Source organism: Mastigoproctus giganteus, chromosome 11, assembly GCF_048544385.1.
Source record: "Mastigoproctus giganteus isolate SK-2022 chromosome 11, ASM4854438v1, whole genome shotgun sequence".
Classification (NCBI taxonomy): Eukaryota; Metazoa; Arthropoda; class Arachnida; order Uropygi; family Thelyphonidae; genus Mastigoproctus; species Mastigoproctus giganteus.
In genome coordinates this window covers 167,038,252-167,060,454 of record NC_143585.1, presented here as the reverse complement: position 1 = coordinate 167,060,454, position 22,203 = coordinate 167,038,252, and the positions used below count along the sequence as shown (strand labels likewise).

At 38.1% G+C, this 22,203-nt stretch overlaps 1 protein-coding gene across 3 annotated transcripts in view; it reads left to right on the top strand.

Annotated features, from left to right (window-relative positions):
* Positions 1-22,203, top strand: part of Ent2 (Equilibrative nucleoside transporter 2) — a 500,966-nt gene that overhangs the window by 254,984 nt on the left and 223,779 nt on the right. For all 3 annotated transcript variants that reach the window (XM_090384300.1, XM_090384301.1, XM_090384302.1), the window contains one exon: positions 16,906-16,956. In XM_090384300.1, the coding sequence (XP_090240426.1) occupies positions 16,906-16,956 (51 nt within the window). The remainder of the gene's footprint in view (positions 1-16,905; positions 16,957-22,203) is intronic.

The following is a 22,203-nucleotide window of genomic DNA, read 5'->3' as shown; positions in this document are numbered from 1 at the left end:
CACTCATTCACTCACTCTCTTTCCCTCACGCTGGGTCCCTCTTTCTTTCGGCATCTCCATAGCCAGGTGGGCAGGAGCAGCAGTGCGTAGCACACGCTTCTTGATTAGCCCAGGGTTCGAACCCATGACCACCAAATACGTTGGATGCAGAAAGGTCAGGGAATGACCACTGCATATCCCCGGAGCAATATGGCCTTAGTTGCTAATGCTCTTAAAAACCAAATAACAAATAAACTCTTTCTTTCACCAGAACTGATGTTTATTCTCTTTTACCCTAATTACCAATTCACTCTTTTACTCTGTGCCCAACCCATTCATTCTGTCTTTCATTCTATGTTGCATCCACTTGTTTACTTATAGCTTACTGATATTTTTCAGCTAAGCTGCTTCCCTCCCATATTGCATATCTCCTTCCCATACATGGTTACTTATTTGGTATGGGCCCCCAGGTTTCCACACATGGTAGGGTAGTCCTGAGTGATACCCAGGTCAATCTGGTTTTGTCATGTCAGCTTTCTGTAAGGGTGCAGAATACTGCTATTTTGACAGTTTTTAAGTCATCACCTGGGCATGGTAGAAAATGTGGGCAAATTTAACTATTGATTATCGTTTAATTGCTGGGGCGGAATTGCCCTTCTTTGGATAGTTCTGCACATTTTGAATACTTTCTGCATGCAAGTTGTAAAGGCTTTATAATTTTACTCTTCTGTGATGAACAGGTGTTCTGCCCTGGGAAGGGGGCCAATCTGTGCTAATTCTGGTAGATATTTCAAATTACGCATTATATGAAAAGAAATTGTTGTGGAATCAATTACTGCTAAATTGACATAACTGCTGGATGCATCCAGGAAAGCAGATTTTTTTTTCCAGATTTTTTGATCAGGAATCAAAAAATCTGGAAAAATTTCAGAGCCTCAGTGGAATTAGAGAGATATGGTATCATATATTATATACAGGTTTCCTTCGTATATGTTGGTTCCTATAAAATCTCGTGTAGTGTGAAACTGTCTTATACAGAACTAAGAACCAGTACAAAAAGGGGGTTGCTTTCCAAATGTTAACAAAAATACACCAATTTTTTTATAGCTATCAGAAACTTAATTTTTATTAAAAATAGTAGTCACTGAACAAACATCTTACAAACTGTGATACATATATGCCAGATAATGTACGTTCATTTAATTTTCTTCCTTTTCCTCGCTGCTAAGCACAATAAAACGAGAAAATTTTCTCTGTTGCAGAATATCTTCACTTTCTGAACTTTCTTCTGTAGCCTCTAGATTTCATGTCTCTTCTGCTCTCTTTAAAAAATCAGTAATCAGGGTTTGTTTGCTTTTGCTTGACAGATCTTTGTAAAAATTCTTGGTATGGAGTTAAGCATGTTTGAAGCTCCCTTTTGAGCTTTTGATCCTTCAGTCAAAGGATCTGCATTCAAAAAATAAGATTCTAATTGCTCGGCTAAGTTTATGCCTTCCCGTATGCTTTTTAATGTAAAATTTTTAACTTCAGAATTTTCATCTGCAAGATCATCCTCTGAATTGATTTGGTTTACCTTAATTTCTATGAAATCTGCTTCGCTGGCCTCTTTTCTATGTTAATTCTTGAATTCTTGAATGTCTTCAGTAGTCATATCATCAAAACCTTACCCTCCTACCAACTTAGCAAGTTCTACTATCACACCGATTCCGTTTTCTGCCGGTTTGACCATATTTCCCAAATGAACTGACTCTGGCCATACATTTTTGCAACATGCAGTTAATGTCGATGGTTGGTTTTACTTCTTTGAGCGATAAAGCTGTTATTCCGATACAGTCCACAATTGAAAAATTTTCCCATGCCTCCATCACTTCAATTGATTCGTAATCAATTTTTTCCAAAATCTATTGTAACGATTTTCTGATGGAAAGTGTGTTAGTTGTCTGACGGCACCATGAGTTTCCCCCATCTCCACTTTCTGATGTAATGAGTTTTAAAGGTAAATTAAAGAAATTGTTATTAGGTGGTAGGAACATGACTTAAACCTTTTGGATCTGGTGTGTTATTCAGTAGTAATAAAACTTTGAAATCTAGATTTTTTTTCCACAAGTTCAATAGCATGGCACCTAACATATGGATTTCCCAATAATTTTTTTTGCGTACTGACTAGTGAACCAAAAGCAGGGATTCACAAAAAAAGAATGGAAATGTTGAAATTACATCCAACATAATAGTAGAGTTTCCCTGCACAAAAGCTCAAAAACACCATGTTATGCGAGGTTTGACTCAATTCTCTAACCGTGTTATATAAGAACTGTGTTGTACAAGGAACTGTGTTGTTAGAGTGAAACCATGTTGTGGAAGTATTGTTATATGGAGGTTGCCTGTATATATAGCTGCCACGAATATGAAAAATCTGAAGCTCCAACTGATAGGAAAAAAAAAGGTAGAAAACACTCCAAGTCTAATAAGATGGAGTGAAGTAAAGGTCAAGAGGATCTACTGGTTAAAAGTTTGTGTGAGACAATTCCAAGAGAAGATGTATTCTATTAGAATATGAGGAGGAATTGAAAACATCTTCTTAGAGTGAAGACAGATTTTGATGTACTCAGTATATAGAACAATCAGAATGGATTGTTGAGCATGAACGATGTTCATGAATAACAGCACAATCAAGAGTGTGTGGTAATTGTTCTGATGTCATGGTTGTTTGCTTGTCCCACTACACCATATCAAAGGACTTTTGAAAAGAGAACCTGTGACAAGAAGAGAAAAGGGTTAGTCCATAACACGGAGATACTGTAAACAAATTCATCTGCAGCTGAGGTTTGAAAGATAGAGAATTGTAGGAGTCTCCTGCAGTGAGGTAGTTTTTAGCAAAGAGCCATGGCTATTAAAGAGCTGTGAAGACTATCTAGTTTTTGTGTAAATGATAAGTCTGGTTTTCAATGCCAACCTCTACAAGGAAGAATTGGCATGCAAGTTCTTGTGTATTGAGTACTGTCTCAGTTTTCTCCTAGGGTCTTCAATGGAGAGGAAAGAGATGGTGAATTATATTCATCATCTCTTTCAGTTAATTCAGAATGGAATAATCTTCATAAATAACAGCAGGACAAGAATGGATGTGTGGTAACCATTCTGATATTATGTTGGGCTGCTTAGTCTAGTGCCAAAAATATATTCATCTTATGCTGAATTTTGGAAGATAAGGAATTGTGGAATCTTCTGCAGCAAGCTAGATCACATTGAAGGACCACAGCAATTGATCAGTTGATCTGAAGCATCATGGACTAGCAGATTAATGTGTGAATGATGGATCTGGATTCTGATGGGGAATTGGATTAATGCATCTGAAGTGGCACTTGACAGACCTGTGAGGCTGATTGTTCTGTATGGTATCTGAATATTTTAATGTGCTACATAGAAACTGAGGAAGGTGCACTTGAAAGGATCTGTGTGGCTGACCGATAGACCTAGAAGTGGGGCTATTCTGATACCCAACCAACATGTAACTTTCAGCTGATCTCAGACACTAAACTTCTGTTCTGATCTGAGGAGACACCAAAGAAATTATTGTGGAATCGATTACTGCTAAATTGCCATAACTGCTGGATGCAGTCAAGAATGCAGTTTTTTTTTTTTTTTTTTCTTTCAAATTTTGTTCTATATGTGAGATATAAATGTGTCCACAGGACATGGTTTTCCTTTGGTAAGATGAATGACATAGATGTTTCTGATCAGGAGTGTGATGATTGTGTAATTTTGAAGTTGTGTTTTGAACCAAGACCTTGAACTTCTATCCTGAACTGAGTTTTTTTTTTTTTTTTGCCTGATGCTCTTGCCATGGAAGACAAGGAAGGTTCTTCATATCTGTAATTGAAATAAGTATGATGATAGTAGGTGGTCCATCTCCATGGAGCTAGGACAGTAACCAATAGGATATATACTTTGTATCCTGTTGGGCTAAGAGGCTGCTCATCCAGCATGAACAGCATTAAACCTACACTGCACTACACCACATAGTCATCTTCACCAGTTCACTGATTGGCTTTGCTGGGTACAGTCTTCACAAATATATGGCAAGGTTACCATAGTTTGGCTCAGGACTGCAGCCTCCACACAAGAAATTAAAAAGTATATATCCTTTCTATGTGCATTGTACTCCCTATATCCAAATATCCAACCCCTATATTTGAGTGATACGATATCTCTGATATCTATACAGTGTCTGCATTAGATGGCTTAACCACTTCAAATTCATCAATTTTTTTTTTTTTACTTTGCTCATAGCCTTAGTGTTATCACCGGTTTTTTCCTTTTAGTAATCCTAATATTGCAATAGCAGCAATGCAAAAATCACTCTAGCAGTTTTCCAACCCACATAATGTTGCCTCACTAGCATCAGCAAGTATTTTTGCATTCCTTCCATTTACATTTATCTCTGTAAAAACAGTTTTTCCTGTTAGCAATCACAGATCACACTGAGAAAAATTCTACCTCATGAGCCTTGCACAGTCTCCCCAGGGTCAAATTGACAAGCTGTTATTATGTACTTTCTGCTATCATGTCTGGGCAGAAATTGAATGCAGCTCTACTAATGTTATGCTGTCAGGATGATTGTGTGCTGATAATCAAATGAATTGATCATCAGCACACAATCATCGCCTTCCTTCTAGAGTTTACTTATGTAAACTCTAGAAGGAAGGGGATGCATCAGATTGGTCCACTTGATATTGATGGGTCAACTGTTGATGATCCTGCTCAGGTAGCTAACAAACTAAATGAATATTTTGCATCGACATTCACACATGAGGAGTTATTCAGCAAGGGGAATGCCAGAGGTGTATTCAACTCTAGCAGTAAGCTACAGAATCTTGAAATAACTGGGAGTAAAGTGGAGGAGAAACTGTTGAAGATAAACACAAGAAAGGCACCCGGGGGGGATGGGATCTATCCAGTTATATTAAAGGAGACAGCAAAGGAAGTAAGCAAACCCTTAGCCATAATTATGAGAGCTTCCTTGGACTCAGGGGAGGTACCCATAGACTGGAAATGTGCAAATGTGACCCCAATTCACAAAGGAGGATCAAAGGCTGACACAAGTAATTATAGACCTGTGAGCTTAACTTCTGTTCCAGGAAAATTAATGGAGGCACTGGTTAAAGAAGCACTGCAGGATCATTTAGACAAGACTTCAGTTATAGCTCAGACACAGCATGGTTTTGTTAAGGGGAAGTCTTGCCTGACCAACTTGATTGGATACTATGATGCAGTCACAAAAGAACTGGATGCAGGGAATAGCTTTGATATTATATACTTGGATCTTAGAAAGGCTTTTGATACTGTTGCACATGGAAGACTGCTACACAAATTGGAGCAGTGTGACATTGGAGGCAAATTGCTACTATGGATAAAGGGGTGGTTGAGGGGGAGAAGACAGAGAGTGGTAATCAATGGACACTGCTCATCGTGGACTAATGTTATTAGTGGAGTCCCTCAGGGCTCAGTGTTGGGTCCATTATTGTTTTCTGTATTTATAAATGATATTGATGATGGTATATCAAGCTTAATGTCCAAGTTTGCAGACGATACAAAGGTTGGCAGGGTTATCAAGGACACTACTGACACTATGCTGCTGCAACAGGATCTGGAAAGGTTGAACAGATGGGCTGAGAGGTGGCAAATGAAGTTTAACATTGACAAATGTGAAGTACTACACATGGGAAACAGCAACCCCAGAGCAACGTATCAACTCTGTGGTACTACACTGACAGTGGTAGAGAATGAAGGGGACTTGGGGGTGATTGTGCAGGCAGATATGAAGTTCTCTGAGCAGTGCAGACGGGCTGCAAGAGTAACTCATGGAGTATTGTCAATGATATACAGAATTTTTCCAGCAGGGATAAGGAGGTGATTATTCCATTGTATAAGGCAATGGTCAGGCCACACCTAGAGTACTGTATACAGGTCTGGAGGCCTCATTTCAAGAAGGATGTAGAGCTGCTGGAACGAGTACAGAGAAGGGCAACAAGATTAGTGAATGGAACAAAGGGGTGCTCTTACGAAGAAAGGCTTAAGTTTTGCAAATTACAGTGTCTGGAGACTAGGCACCAGCGAGGTGATCTGATAGGGTGTATAAAGCCTTGAATGGTTTAAGCATGCTCAATGCTGATGGGATTCTTCCTCTAGCTCAGAAAAATCACCTGAGAGGGCATAAATTCAAATTGAGGAAAGACAGATGTAGGATAGACGTGCGGAAATTTGCCTTTAGCCAGCGGGTGGTTGGTTGGTGGAACAGACTTCCATCCCTTGTGGTGGAGGTTGATAGCCTAAATAAGTTTAAGGCTCAGCTGGACAGGTATTTTGAATGAACAGAGGGGTGAAGTGGAAGTGGGCTTTTTTTTTTTTTTTTTTGGCTGATGCTGCATAAGCTTGCTTTCTTGCATCAAATGCCTCTACTAATGCTAATGCTAATTGCCGCAACTTCAATATTTAAATACATTCATTAGCAGAAACTGTATGATTGTGAATAAATTTTGTAGCGGACTTAGTTTGGCAACCAGCTAACTTTCTGTCCTGAATTCCTAATACTAAAGTATGTTTTCTTATGGCAATCAAACGTCTGGTGGCTCCAAACGGAATTCACAGATAGCCAGTTTCCAACTGAGTTTTCGGAAGTGTTAAGTTAAATATCATTTAACTTAAAATTAAATATAAGTGTATTATAGTTTTAAATGTTTTCCACCAACCTTATGTAGAAATAAAACACAACGAAAACGAAAACTGGAATCTTGATAACTATGTATTTATAATAAATTATATTTGCCTGTATTTACAATAAATTATATTTAACTTTACAACTAAAATATATAAATTATACATTAAAATATACTGGGTTAAGAACAATAAAACCATAAAATACATTAAAATATAATAAATTAAAAGCGATAAAACCATAGCTTTCTAAGGCTTGTGCCTTCTTCTTCAGAAGTATTTTCTTTGTTCAGCAGTGCATCTTTAAATACCAGCAGGTTCACTGTACTCATCACGTGTTTCATTCCCACGTGTTCCGTTCTCTTGTGTTATGGAACTGGAAGTGGCTCAGGAGTGGGTCATATGGAACTGTTCATCCCTTCTGAGGATAGTAGCCTCGAAGAGGGGATGGATCCGTGTTCCTCTATCTCTATTAATGTTCACTGTGGAACAAATCCGCAAACTCTCGAGCCACTTGCAGTCCCAGAACTTATGTACCCGATCGGTGATGATAGCATCGTTCGGGGAGATCTGGTGACTGCTTCTCCCAAAAATGCTCGGCCACGGCGGACTTGCCATACTCCGCATTTCTTATTGCCTTAGTGTGCTCCTCCAGACGATCTTTGAGATGCCGTTTTGTTTCCCCTACATAACACTCCCCACAATCCGGGCATCTAATACTGTATACGACCCCACTTGCATTCTCTTTTAACTTTACAACTAAAATTGTTACAATTAACTTTTTACAATTAAATGTTAAAAAATAAAATTACAATTAACATTTTGAATGGGGTCCTTTGCTATCTCTATCGCATTCCTCTATCTCTATTAATGTTCACTGTGGAATGGTGAACATTAATAGAGATAGAGGAATGCAGATCCATCCCCTCTTCTAGACTACTATCCTCAGAAGGGATGAACGGTTCCATATGACCCACTCCCGAGCCACTTCCGATTCCATAACACAAGAGAACGGAACACGTGGGAATGAAACACGTGATGAGTACCGTGAACCTGCTGGTATTTAAAGATGCACCGCAGAACAAAGAAAATACCGCTGAAGAAGAAGGCAGAAGGGAGCCTTCGAAAGCTATGGTTTTATAGCTTTTAATTTAGTATATTTTAATGTATTTTATGGTTTTATTGTTCTTAACCCAGTATATTTTAATGCACATTTTAATGTATATTTTATATATTTTAGTTGTAAAGTTAAATATAATTTTATTGTGAATACAGGCAAATATAATTTATTATAAATACATAGTTATCAAGATTTCAGTTTTCGTTGTGTTTTATTTCTACATAAGGTTGGTGGAAAACATTTAAAACTACAATATGAATATACCCAACCTCAGAGGCCTGTTTGAAGAATTGTTTAGATGCTATGGCCATCCAATTGTGTGGTGCATCAAAGAATTCCAGAAGTATAGTGCTAGGGAGGCTAAACATGAGCAACATTTGAGGTTTGCTCATCGATGTAAGACACACAATCTCATACCTCGAGGCTTTCAAACAAAGCTACCTTTTGAAGATGAACGACTATTTAACGTTTCCAAGTGGTATCAAAAGAAGATCTTAAATATATGGATTGCGAAATTACATAGGAATTTATACCACATTAGGAGAGACAAAAGACAGTGCTTTAGTAAGATAAGTGACAAGGTGAATCCGGTGCACTTGTCAGAAGTGATTAGTGTGGTGGCAACTAAAACAAAACAAATTTCTGACATCTATAGACGAAGACAAATGGGGAAGTTTGACAGACTTAGAGAACAAACCAGGTTTAGAGGCAATAGTGATAATACTGCCAAGGATTTTATAGTGAATATGAGTAGTAAACAACTAACTAAAGATCAGTTGGAGGTTCTAAATTTAGGACCAAAATTTGCCATGATTCTGTCTAGAGTACCCATTGCAGAAATAGCAATGGGCATGGAAAGAGCTATAAATAAGCTTCCCGAAGATATGGCTAATGAAATTCGAGTTAAAACAGCAGCCATCCTCAGTCAAGCTAAAAACGCCCCCTCTAATCTCAATGTAAAGCAAAAGTTAGTGCTAAAAAGCCTCAAGCAAGATGATAGCATTGTGGTCTTACCCACGAACAAAGGTAGGGCAACGGTGGTTCTTGATAAGGAAGCATATCTAAATAAGGCATTGGATTTATTGAATGATCAAACAACCTATAAGGTTATTCAGAAAAGTCCACTGCTTAACTTGGAATGGCAAGTGAATAGAATGGTACAGAGTTGGCTTAAGTCTAGCAAAATTTCCAAAGAACAATATTGGGTACTGCATGCCTCAGGGAGCCAAATACCAAGATTTTATGGCTTGCCTAAAATTCATAAAATGGGTGTACCACTTAGACCCATAGTCTCATTCACAGGCAGTCCCATATATGCACTATCTGGTTTCTTAGCCAAATTATTATCTCCATTAGTAGGACTTTCCGAATTTAGTGTTAAGGACAGTAAAGACTTCGTGCATTTTATAAGAAGCCAACGCATAGAAGAGAATGAAATTATGATATCTTTTGATGCGACATCTCTATTTACATGTATTCTGATTGACCATGGAGTGCATTGTGCACACATGGCCTTATAGAGAGATACCACCCTAAATACTAGAACACAATTAAATTTAGAGGATATTGAGAAAAAGTATAGAATTATGCCTCTCAAGCACCACTATGGTGTTTGATAATACTATGTATAAGCAGGTTAACAGTACAGCCATGGGCTCCCCCATGAGCGCATTTATAGCTAATTTAGCTATGGAGGAGCTCGAGTCTAGAATATTTAATGTTAGTGTTCTCCCTATGCATCCCTGGAAAAGATACGTGGATGATACGTTTTCAATTATTCGAAAGGGAAGTGAAGATCAGGTGTTGAATATTTTAAATGGCTTCTCCCCATTCATACAATTTACCTCGGAGGTAGAAGAAGGAGGAGTTTCGCCGTTCCTAGATGTGTTGGTCTGTAGGGAAAGCAATGACTAAAGACTAAGGTCTATAGGAAACCGATGTATAAAGGTCAACATTCGCACTACAATTTAGCTCAGGCCAGCCATCATAGGAACAGTGTGGTTAGAACATTAGTTGACGGGGCAAAATCACACTGTAGTACCTCCAAGGTAGAGTATGAATGCGTCACGACAGATCTTACAAAATGTGGCTACCCCCAGAGGATTATAGAAAAATATATTAAAGGAAATCAGAGGAGAGGCGAATCTTTTACACCAGTATGCACTGCATACATTCCCTACTATCCTGGTCTAACCGAGCATATAACTAGAATACTAAGAAATTATCAGACGCGTTGTGTGCAGCTTCCGGGGCAGAGGCTGCACACAATCATGTCACAAGTAAAGGCCCCCATTCAAAAAGAGAATGCAAGTGGGGTCGTATATAGTATTAGATGCCCGGATTGTGGGGAGTGTTATGTAGGGGAAACAAAACGCCGTCTCAAAGATCGTCTGGGGGAGCACACTAAGGCAATAAGAAATGCGGAGTATGGTAAGTCCACCTTGGCCGAGTATTTTTGCGAGAAGCAGCACCAGATCTCCCCGGACGATGCTGTCATCACCGATCGGGCACATAAGTTCTGGGACTGCAAGTGGCTCGAGAGTTTGCAGATCTGTTCCACAGTGAACATTAATAGAGATAGAGGAACGCGGATACATCCCCTCTTCGAGGCTGCTATCCTCAGAAGGGATGAACGGTTCCATATGACCCACTCCTGAGCCACTTCCGGTTCCATAACACAAGAGAATGGAACACGTGATGAGTACCGTGAACCTGCTGGTATTAGATGCACTGTAGAACAAAGAAAACACCGCTGAAGACCAAGGCTGGAGCCTTCGAAAGCTATGGTTTTATCACTTTTAATTTATTATATTTTAATGTATTTTATGGTTTTATTGTTCTTAAGCCAGTATATTTTAATGTATATTTTATATGTATATTGTATATATTTTAGTTGTAAAGTTAAATATAATTTATTGTAAATACAGGCAAATATAATTTATTATAAATACATAGTTATCAAAATTCCAGTTTTTGTTTTCGTTGTGTTTTATTTCTACATAAGGTTGGTGGAAAACTTTTAAAACTACAATATGAATATACCCAACCTCAGAGGCCTGTTTGAAGAAATATAAGTGTATTTGGAGAATCACTTCATCGTCCACTAATGCTATTTCGAGAACACGTTTTTTGGACCAAATTGAAATGTATTGATTTTGCACAAAAAGGGGGGGGGAAGAAAGAAAGAGGAATGATTTTCAATACTCAGTATCACTGAAGATATTTTTTTTATATGTTATTTAAAAGAAGCACGAACTGATATACAGTGGTTCTTGCTGGAAGAACTCAAAATTGCACAAGGAAGCTTGAAATATAACAAATTATCACAAGTCATTCTTGCCATTTTAACCATTTTTTATAGCAATGTTGAGAGTGGGAGCATATTCAGCCAGATGTAGTAGTAGTAGTAGTAGTAGTAGCAGTGGCATTTGATGCAAGAAAGCAAGTGTATGAGCTTATGCAGCATCAGCCAAAAAAAAAAAAAAATCACACCATTCCCTCCAAATGCCTGTCCAGTTCCTCCTTAAATTTATTCAACCTATCAACTTCCACAACGACAGATGAAAGTTTGTTCTAGCAATTAACCACCCGCTGGCTAAAGGCAAATTTCCGCACATCTAATCTACATCTGTCTTTTCTTAATTTGAATTTATGCCCCCTTAGGTTCGTAATCTGAACAAGTGGAAGGATCCCATCAGAATTCAGCGTGTTCAACCCATTCAAGGCCTTATACACCTCAATCAGATCACCGCGCAGGTGCGGTGATCTGATTGAGGTGTATAAGGTCCAGCCACTGCAGTTGGCAGAACTTAAGCCTCTTTTGGTAAGAGATCCCTTCATTCCCCTCACCAATCTTGTTGCCCTTCTCTGTACACGCTCAAGTAAATCTACATCCTTCCTAAAATGAGGCCTCCAGACCCGTACGCAGTACTCAAGGCGCAGTACTCAAGGCAAAATTCCTATATATCATTGACAAAACCCCATGCCCTTCCCTGGCAGCCTGTCTGCATTGCTCAGAAAACTTCATATCTGACTGCACAATTACTCCCAGGTCTTTTTCATTTTCTACCACCTTAAGTGTAGTACCACACAGTTGGTACGTTTCTCTGGGGTTACTTCTACCCATATGCAGTACTTTGCATTTGTCAAGGTTAAACTTCAGTTGCCACTTCTTAGCCCATCTGCCCAAATTATCTAGATCCTGTTGCAGTAGCACACTGCCATTACTGTCATTAACAACCCTGCCAACCTTTGTATCATCTGCAAACTTCGACATTAAGCCTGAAATACCTTCATCAATATCATTGATAAATATACAAAACAAGAGTGGACCTAACACCGAACCCTGTGGGACTCCACTAATAACATTAGTCCAAGAAGAGCAGCACCCATTGATTACCACCCTCTGTCTTCTCCCACTTAACCATTCTTTTATCCATTGTAGCAACTTACCCTTAATACCATTCTGCTCCAATTTGTACAATAGTCTTCCATGCGCAACAGTGTCAAAAGCTTTCCTGAAATCCAAATATATGATATCAAAATTATTTTTTGCATCCAGTTCCTTTGTAACCACATCATAATGTCCTATCAAATTTGTCAGACAAGACTTTCCCTTAACAAACCCATGCTGTGTCTGAATTATTGCTGCAGTCTTGTCTAGATGATCCTGCAATGCATCTTTAACCAGTGACTCCATTATTTTACCTGGAACAGAAGTTAAACTAACTGGTCTGTAATTACTCGTGTCACCCTTCGATCCCCCTTTGTGAATTGGGGATACATTTGCACATCTCCAGTTCGTGGGAACCTCCCCTGAGTCCAAGGACGCTCTCATAATTATGGCTAAGGGTTTGCTTAGTTGCTTTGCCGCCTCCTTTAATATAACTGGATAGATCCCATCCACCCCATGTGCTTTTCTTATGTTTAACTTCAACAATTTTTGCTTTCAGTTATTACAAAATAATTAAGTATCCTGCTACAATTTTATAACGTTCTGCCATTTTCAAACCTTAATAATTCCTCATGTGTGAATGTAGATGCAAAATACTCATTCAGTTTGTTTGCTATCTGAGCAGGATCATCAACAGTTGAACCATCGATGTCAAGTGGACCAATCAGATTTATCCCCTTCCTTTTAGAGTTTATATAAGTAAAGAAATCCTTGCTGTTTTTCTTAGCATCTTTTCCAAGGATTTCTCGTAATCTGCCTTCGCCTGCCTAACCTCCTTTGTCACCTGATTACAGACTAGCTTATATCTGCCATAGGCTTCTGAGTCGCTTGATAATTTATATGCATCCCATGCATGTTTTTTTCTCTGTTACGAGTTTCATTAGTTCATTAGATAACCATTTAGGCCTAAACCTTGAACAATGTTTCTTAATAGGTATGAAACTTTTAGTAGCTTCCACGATTAATTCCTTGAATGCTTCCCACTTAGAATTTACTGTTGGTAAAACCGTCAGTTTATCCCACTGTACAGAATTTAAAAACTGTCGGAGACCACTGTACTCACCTTTACGGAAGCAAAAACCCTTTTCTTTACCCCTGATGGTAATTAAATCTTTAAGTAAATCCCACATCAGTACACTGTGATCACTGCCACCTAGTGGTTCCTTTATCTGCAAATTCTTAATACACGAATGATCACTGCTGATAACCAGATCAAGAGTATTACTTTCTCTGGTTGCCTCTCGAACATGCTGCTGCAGAAAACAATCATCCAATAACTGGATGATTTACTCAAGGTGGGATTTACTCAAGGAGGTAACTACCATCAGAGGTCAAGGGAAGGGTTTTTGTTTTCGTAAAGGCGACTATGATGGTCTGAGACAGTATTTAAATTCTATACAGTGGGACCAACTGATGATGTTACCAACAGCAAACTCAAAATGGGAAGCATTCAAGGAACTAATCTTGGAGGCTACCAGGCTTTACATACCAACTAAGAAATATTGTTCAAGGTTTAGGCCTAAATAGTTGTCAGATGAATTAATGAGACATGTGGCAGAGAAGAAAAATGCATGGGATACATACAAATTAATGGGTGACATGGAAGCCTATGATAGATATAAGTTGGTCTGTAACCAAGTCACAAAGGAGATTAGGCAGGCAAAGGCAGACTACGAAAAATCCTTGGCAAAGGATGCAAAGAAAAACAGAAAAGAGTTCTTTACATATTTGAACTCGAGAAGGAAAGGGATGAATCAGATTGGTCCACTGGATATTGATGGTTCAACAGTTGAGGATCCTGCTCAGGTGGCTAACAATCTAAACGAGTATTTTGCATCTACATTCACGCATGAGGAGTTATTCAGGAAGGAGAATGATGTAGGTAAAGTAAACATTGGCAGTGAGCTGGATGATTTTATAATAACTGAGAGGAAAGTGGAGGAGAGATTGTTGAGGATAAACATAAAAAAGGCACCTGGGGTGGATGGGATCTATCCAGTTATATTAAAGGAGGCAGCAAAGGAAGTATGCAAACCCCTAGCCATAATTATGAGAGCTTCTTTGGACTCAGGGGAGGTACCCATAGACTGGAGATGTGCAAATGTAACCCCAATTCACAAATGAGGATCAAAGGCTGACACAAGTAATTATAGACCTGTTAGTTTAACTTCTGTTCCAGGTAAATTAATGGAGGCACTGGTTAAAGAAGCACTGCAGGATCATCTTGACAAGAATTCAGTTATAGCTCAGACGCAGCATGGTTTTGTTAAGGGCAGGTCTTGCCTGACCAATTTGATTGGATACTATGATGTAGTCGCAAAAGAACTGGATGCAGGGAATAACTTTAATATTATATATTTGGATCTTAGAAAGGCTTTTGATACTGTTGCACATGGAAGACTGCTGCACAAATTGGAGCAGTGTGGCATTGGAGGCAAATTGCTGCTATGGATAAGGGGTTGGTTGAGCGGCAGAAGACAGAGAGTGGTAATCAATGGACACTGCTCAACGTGGACTAATGTTATTAGTGGAGTTCCTCAAGGTTCAGTGTTGGGTCCGTTGTTGTTTTCGGTGTTTATGAATGATATTGATGATGGGATATCAAGTTTAATGTCCAAGTTTGCAGATGATACAAAGGTTGGCAGGGTCGTTAAGGACACTACTGACGCTATGCTGCTGCAACAGGATCTGGAAAGGTTGAACAGATGGGCTGAGAGGTGGCAAATGAAGTTTAACATTGACAAATGTAAAGTACTACATATGGGAAACAGTAACCCCAGAGCAACGTATCAACTCTGCGGTACTACACTGACAGTGGTGGAGAATGAAAAGGACCTGGGGGTAATTGTGCAGGCAGATATGAAGTTCTCTGAGCAGTGCAGACGAGCTGCAAGAGTGGCTCATGGTGTCTTGTCAATGATATACAGGAATTTTTCTAGCAGGGATAAGGAGGTGATTATTCCCTTGTATAAGGCAATTGTTAGGCCACATCTTGAGTACTGTATACAGGTCTGGAGGCCTCATTTCAAGAAGGATGTAGAACTGCTGGAACGGGTACAGAGAAGGGCAACAAGATTAGTGAATGGAACAAAGGGTTGCTCTTACGAAGAAAGGCTTAAGTTTTGCAAATTACAGAGTCTGGAGACTAGGCACCGGCGAGGTGATCTGATGGAGGTGTATAAGGCTTTGAATGGTTTGAGCATGCTCAATGCCAATGGGATTCTTCATCTTGCTCAGAATAATCACCTCAGAGGGCATAAATTCAAATCGAGGAAGGACGGATGTCTGATAGATGTGCGGAAATTTGCCTTTGGCCAGTGGGTGGTTGGTTGGTGGAACCGACTTCCATCACTTGTTGTAGAAGTTGATAGCCTAAACAAATTTAAAGCTCAACTGGACAGGTATTTCGAACGAACAGAGGGGTGAAATGGGAGTGGGTTTTTTTTTTTTTTTTTTTGGCTGATGCTGAATAAGCTTGCTTTCTTGCATCATATGCCTCTACTAATGCTAATGCTAATGCTAATAAATCCACAAAAGTCTGACTAGTGTGTGAGTGACCAACCCACAAGTTCCAGTCAATATCTGGGAAGTTAAAATCCCCCATTATATGACATTCCGATTGTGTGTGTGTGTGTGTGTGTGTGAGAGAGAGAGAGAGAGAGAGAGAGAAACTGAATTGAGATCTTTTCTTTCTGCTGAAGCTTTGAAATGCTCTTGACAACCAGTTGTAAACAGCAGTGCCATTCTTATAAACATATTTTATAAGAATAACACATCATTTCTAAAAAGGGCAAAGTTTGCAATAGTATCTTTCTCGAAGTATTAATAAATAGTTGGTGTCTAACAGCGATCCAAATCAGAAACCCACAGATAGAAAAATCCTAGTTAAGCTAATGTTTAAAATGTGCAAGTTGTTGGTGAAATTTAATTTCTAGTGCAGTATGGACTCAAAAAATCTGCTTCTTGGGAGCTATGGATTCATGAGAATGTGATATCAGCGATTGTAAAATTTGTATTAATGATTAATATAAAAATTTAGAAATACCTAAATTGTCTTTAGAATTATTTCTTGTGTTATTTTTTCCCAGTTGATTACTGCGGTTACATGCTTTTCTTGATTTGATAAATATCAATAACTGGCATGCTGATGATATTTGGCAGCTGAAATAAAATTAAATTATTCCTCATGTAAACATTATAAACTTGTTATTGTGGGTTCTATCATTCAGATGACATGATTAATTACCAGTTTATTCAGACTTGTAATTGATAGTGACTGTCATCATTTTGGAAACTTTATTTCAGAAATTTATTTGTTTGGGTTTAATTTTAAAACTAAGCTCTTGGGTCCTATCAACTGGAATGCCATTCAAGTACTTTCTTGTTAATTTGAACTCTAGTTATTTGTGTTCTTTTTTATTATGTATGTAAATTAATTTTAATTATTATGGGTGTGCTACTTTGTATTTATTTATTTATTTTATATTTTGTGACCACCTGTGAATTAAAACCAAATATTTATTCAGTCTGTTATAAGAAATAACTGATATAATTAGTTATTTTTTTCTTTTCTGCATATAAGCATGTAAATTTATTTCTGTGAAATAATATATAATATTTTTTTAATTTCATTTATAAACAGGGCCTGGAGCATTTTTTTATATCACAATGGCTTCAGTTGTTATATTAAATAGTAAGTATACTTTGCAAAGCATAAATTCTCTTAAAGGTTTTTCTACTTTGGTTTTCCTCTATATGCCTTTATATACCATATATAAAGTAGTGTGCGTGTGTGTGTGTGTGTTGGGGGGTATATAAAGTGTTTTTTACCATATATATATATATATATATAGTGTTAGCATTTGTAGTGTGTCCAATATATATTTCACAAAATTCTCTCTAACATATATAATCTTTTTATATCAGTATTATTTTATATCTTAAATTAAAAATGTTTTACTTATTCTGTGCAATGTTCATATGTTAATATATAGCTTCCACATTCACCATCCATTTGGAGATGGCATTGAGATTCAGCTCCTGTCACAGATAGAATTCTCTAAAAAGGCTTTCTTTACTCAGGGCCATAGTTAATTGGTTTCAGATACATATAACAGGATGAAAATTTCTGTCTCCTTCTCACCTTTGAAAAACCCACTTTTATTTATTTTTTTTTTATTATTTTAGAATTTTTTATTATTTTTTTCACCATGCAGTGTACAAAATGGTTAGAACATTTAGTTTAGCTTTCTGTAGTTACAAAAACTGAAATACAGTACAGTTTTCCACACAGCTTGATTGAACTATTGTATAGTTGTTCAGTCAATGATTATGATTAAAGAGGCCTGTGCACTCTGGATTCATTATTAATATCGAATTACTGTGGGCACAGAGTGAAACGGAGACAGAATAAATTATGAAAAGTTTAATAATAGGAAAAACACATATATTAGATTAGATACATACAAAAAGCTTTCGGTTGTTTTTGTCAACCTTCCTCAGTCAAACTGACAGTTAAGAGTGGAATGAGAGGGCGTGAACTGCCAATCATGTACATGAACTGCGTGATTAATTGTTGGATGTTGAAGCCTGTGGTTGTGATGCATGTGGACGTTGCCAGTGTTTGTCATTAATCAGAATTGTTGTTTCGATGATAGGGTGGACCCGACATCCACTGCTCCTGTTGACCAAGGTATTGGAGCATGTGATGTTCAATGACTCCAACCAGGCGCGTTGTCGATAGTGGTGGGACCTATCCACAATCACAACATCGCGGTGTGGTTTAATGTCATGGTGGGTTGCCGAAACGTGTTCGGCAATAGCTGAGTGTTCTACATCCGCTAAGTGGATTGCTCTTTCGTATTCCGAAAGACATTTTCCAAGCCATCTCCCAGTTTCCTCAATGTAGCAGCTAGTGCAGTCATGGCAAGAGATGCAATAGACCAGACCACTTTGTAGTAAGGTGGGGACTGGTGTTTTCACTTTAGAGATGAGGAATCATAACTTTCTGCCTGGAAGTTGTACGCATTATATCCCATGTGATTTTAGGACCCTAGAAACCTGTTGTGATAGGTTTGAGTAGTATGGAATAAAGGTGCTCGCGGTTGAGTCATTACCTTGGATGTTTCTGTTGGTCACTATGTGGCCATGTGTCTGTAGGTCACACCTGTCAAGGTGTGACCTACTGCAAAAATTGCTAACTCGTGCCTGGACTCACTCTAGTTCTGTAGATGAGAGGCACACCAAAATTGCTAAAGTCAAGGTGGATCTTACGAGGTGTGGCTATCCCATCCCTTGACAGGTGTGACCTACAGACACATGGCCACATAGTGACCAACAGAAACATCCAAGGTAATGACTCAACCGCAAGCACCTTTATTCCATACTACTCAAACCTATCACAACAGGTTTCTAGGGTCCTAAAATCACATGGGATATAATGCGTACAACTTCCAGGCAGAAAGTTATGATTCCTCATCTCTAAAGTGAAAACACCAGTCCCCACCTTACTACAAAGTGGTCTGGTCTATTGCATCTCTTGCCATGACTGCACTAGCTGCTACATTGAGGAAACTGGGAGATGGCTTGGAAAATGTCTTTCGGAATACGAAAGAGCAATCCACTTAGCGGATGTAGAACACTCAGCTATTGCCGAACACGTTTCGGCAACCCACTATGACATTAAACCACACCGCGATGTTGTGATTGTGGATAGGTCCCACCACTATCGACAACGCGCCTGGTTGGAGTCATTGAACATCACATGCTCCAATACCTTGGTCAACAGGAGCAGTGGATGTCGGGTCCACCCTATCATCGAAACAACAATTCTGATTAATGACAAACACTGGCAACGTCCACATGCATCACAACCACAGGCTTCAACATCCAACAATTAATCACGCAGTTCATGTACATGATTGGCAGTTCACGCCCTCTCATTCCACTCTTAACTGTCAGTTTGACTGAGGAAGGTTGACAAAAACAACCGAAAGCTTTTTTTTTATGTATCTAATCTAATATATGTGTTTTTCCTATTATTAAACTTTTCATAATTTATTCTGTCTCCGTTTCACTCTGTGCCCACAGTAATTCGATATTAATAATGAATCCAGAGTGCACAGGCCTCTTTAATCATAATCATTGACTGAACAACTATACAATAGTTCAATCAAGCTGTGTGGAAAACTGTACTGTATTTCAGTTTTTGTAACTACAGAAAGCTAAACTAAATGTTCTAACCATTTTGTACACTGCATGGTGAAAAAAATAATAAAAAATTCTAAAATAATAAAAAAAAAATAAATAAAAGTGGGTTTTTCAAAGGTGAGAAGGAGACAGAAATTTTCATCCTGTTATATGTATCTGAAACCAATTAACTATGGCCCTGAGTAAAGAAAGCCTTTTTAGAGAATTTTTATAGAGTAGAGGGTGCTGGTCACTATTGTTGGAGAAAGTACTGTCAGGAAAACATGAAATATATTGGCAACATAGGACCAGTTATTTCTCTCATGGTCAAAAGTTAATGTTGTAGAACAGTTATCTTTGAACATCATAAAAGGTGATAGTGTACACATTGGTACTGATCTTAGGAACAGAGAATTTAAGGATTTGCTTTGCAGGTACAGAGCAATATTGAAAATAAAAGCTGCAAGTTAAGCATTCATATTGAAAGTGTTTGAAATGTTACCTAGACAGTGAGAGGAGGGAATACACATGGGAGTCTTGCAAACAGTTTTTCTGGAGAATTTGTGGTATCATTTTTCTTAGATAATCTGTAATTGTTAATCAGTGAGGCTTCTGGGGCAATGTTAGGTGGGTCTGAAAACTGCTATTCTGGGGAAAGATACACAGAGTAATAGATTAATGGCAGATCCAAATAGAGGTAAAATTGATTCTTTCAATACTTTTATTGGGACATGCAGCAGGCTGGAAAGCAAATGCAGATTAAAAGATATGCTGAGGATACTCATAGGATAAGCAAATATATGAGCTATGGTAAGATTACTGACAGCAAAACACACACACACACACACACACACACACACACACACACACACACACACACACACACACACACACACACACACACACACACACACACACTATATGCTAATGCTAGGAGCAGAGTTAATAAATTTGATGAATTTGAAGTATTGATTAAGCCATCCGCTACAGACACTATGGAAATATCAGTAACATAGTGCCGCTAAGACACAGTGGGTGCAGAATTTGAATATGTGGAGTACAGTGTGTGTGTGTGTGTGTGTGTGTGTGTGTGTGTGTGTGTGTGTGTGTGTGTGTGTGTGTGTGTGTACAGAAGGGACAGATGAGGTAGGAGGCAGGGAAGAATTATGCTTTTGGTTAAGAAACACCTGGAATCTAATGCAGTGTGCTGGGATAACTTTGAGTCAGTTGGGGTGTCATAAGCACTTGGAGAAAAGAAATCAGATTATGAAAATGTTATAGGACAAACAATTCATGAATATAATGAATAACTATTCAAATAGAGTGGGTCAGTAAATTTCAATTTACAGATATTGACTGGAACTTGTGGGCTGGTCACTCGGCCTAGCCTTTCTGGATGTATTGAATGACTGTTTGCTGCATCAGTATGTTCAGGGCAACAAGAGGAAAAAAGTACTTCTTGATCTTAGTATCAGTAGTGAACCTTTGTGAATTAACAATCTCCAGATAAACAAACCACTAGGTTACCATGATATACTGATCTGTAATTTACCTAAGTTATAATTACTGTTGAGGGTAAAAAGAAAGGATTTTGCCTTCATAAAAGTTACTCTGTTTTTTAGTTCTTTTCAGTGCATCCAACGGATGATGTTACCAACAAATTATAAATGTTAATCCTTAATTCTAAATTTTAAGCATTGAGGGAAGCAGCCATAGATATTATTAAGCTTTCTGTGTCATCTGAGATAATGGTCAAGGATTAGGCCAAAATGGATGTTGAAGTAACTGAAGAGATTTTAAACAGGAAAGAAGAATGCATGATATGATTATAAATTATCATATAACCAGGGCCTTACTTATGAATAAGCACATGAGACGCTAGCCTTGGGCCTCACCATAGAAGGGCCTCTGTAATCTCAATTTTTTAAAGTAATTTCTTTTCCTTTTTTTTTTTTTTTTTTTAATCGCCCTGATCCAAACTAGGGCTCACTTGTACCTACCATGTAAATAGAGACAGGTGAATTTTGCTGAAAGTGCGGATGACTCATTTGTGCCAAACAACAAATGAATTTCCAGGACAAAGTAAAATCACTCTCTCCTAATTCTCTAATAGGGTGCTTACAGTAGAACACAAGTTGATCACACCATATTTACTGTCCGTGTAGGGAATATGCCTTACTATTTTCCACTGGTTATGGACACAAGAAAGCAGTTGACCAGTGTGACTTCTCGGTACAGTGTATGGGAGAGGCAGTTGTAAATAATTATGGACACCACTAAATTGTGGAATTTTAATCCCTTTAGCTCTTAATTTATACTTTTTATAGCAGCACCCCTATTTTGCTAAAGCCAGAGCTGTGAACAGTTCGTACTCTGGTCTCTCAGAATCCATTTGTTATTCAGAAATTTTATTTGTTTAATTTTATTTTGTATGGAAACTATTTTAATTGGATCATCCATGGATTTGAGTTAGGGAAGGATAACATCCTTCATGCAACATCCTTCCCTAACTATATATAAGTTAGGGAAGGATGTTGCATGGTTGTTTCCATGAAGATTAATTTCTATATTTAATAAACACGCTTATTCCATGTGAAATTAATAATATTAGTTTATTTAGTTTATTGCCCTAAACCACTATACATTTCAGGTGACGTTTCATGCATCTTACCAATACCCATCATCAGACCATGTTGCTGACAGACTCCTGCTTGCCGATGCTACCAAGATCAGGTTCTGGTTGAATTATAAC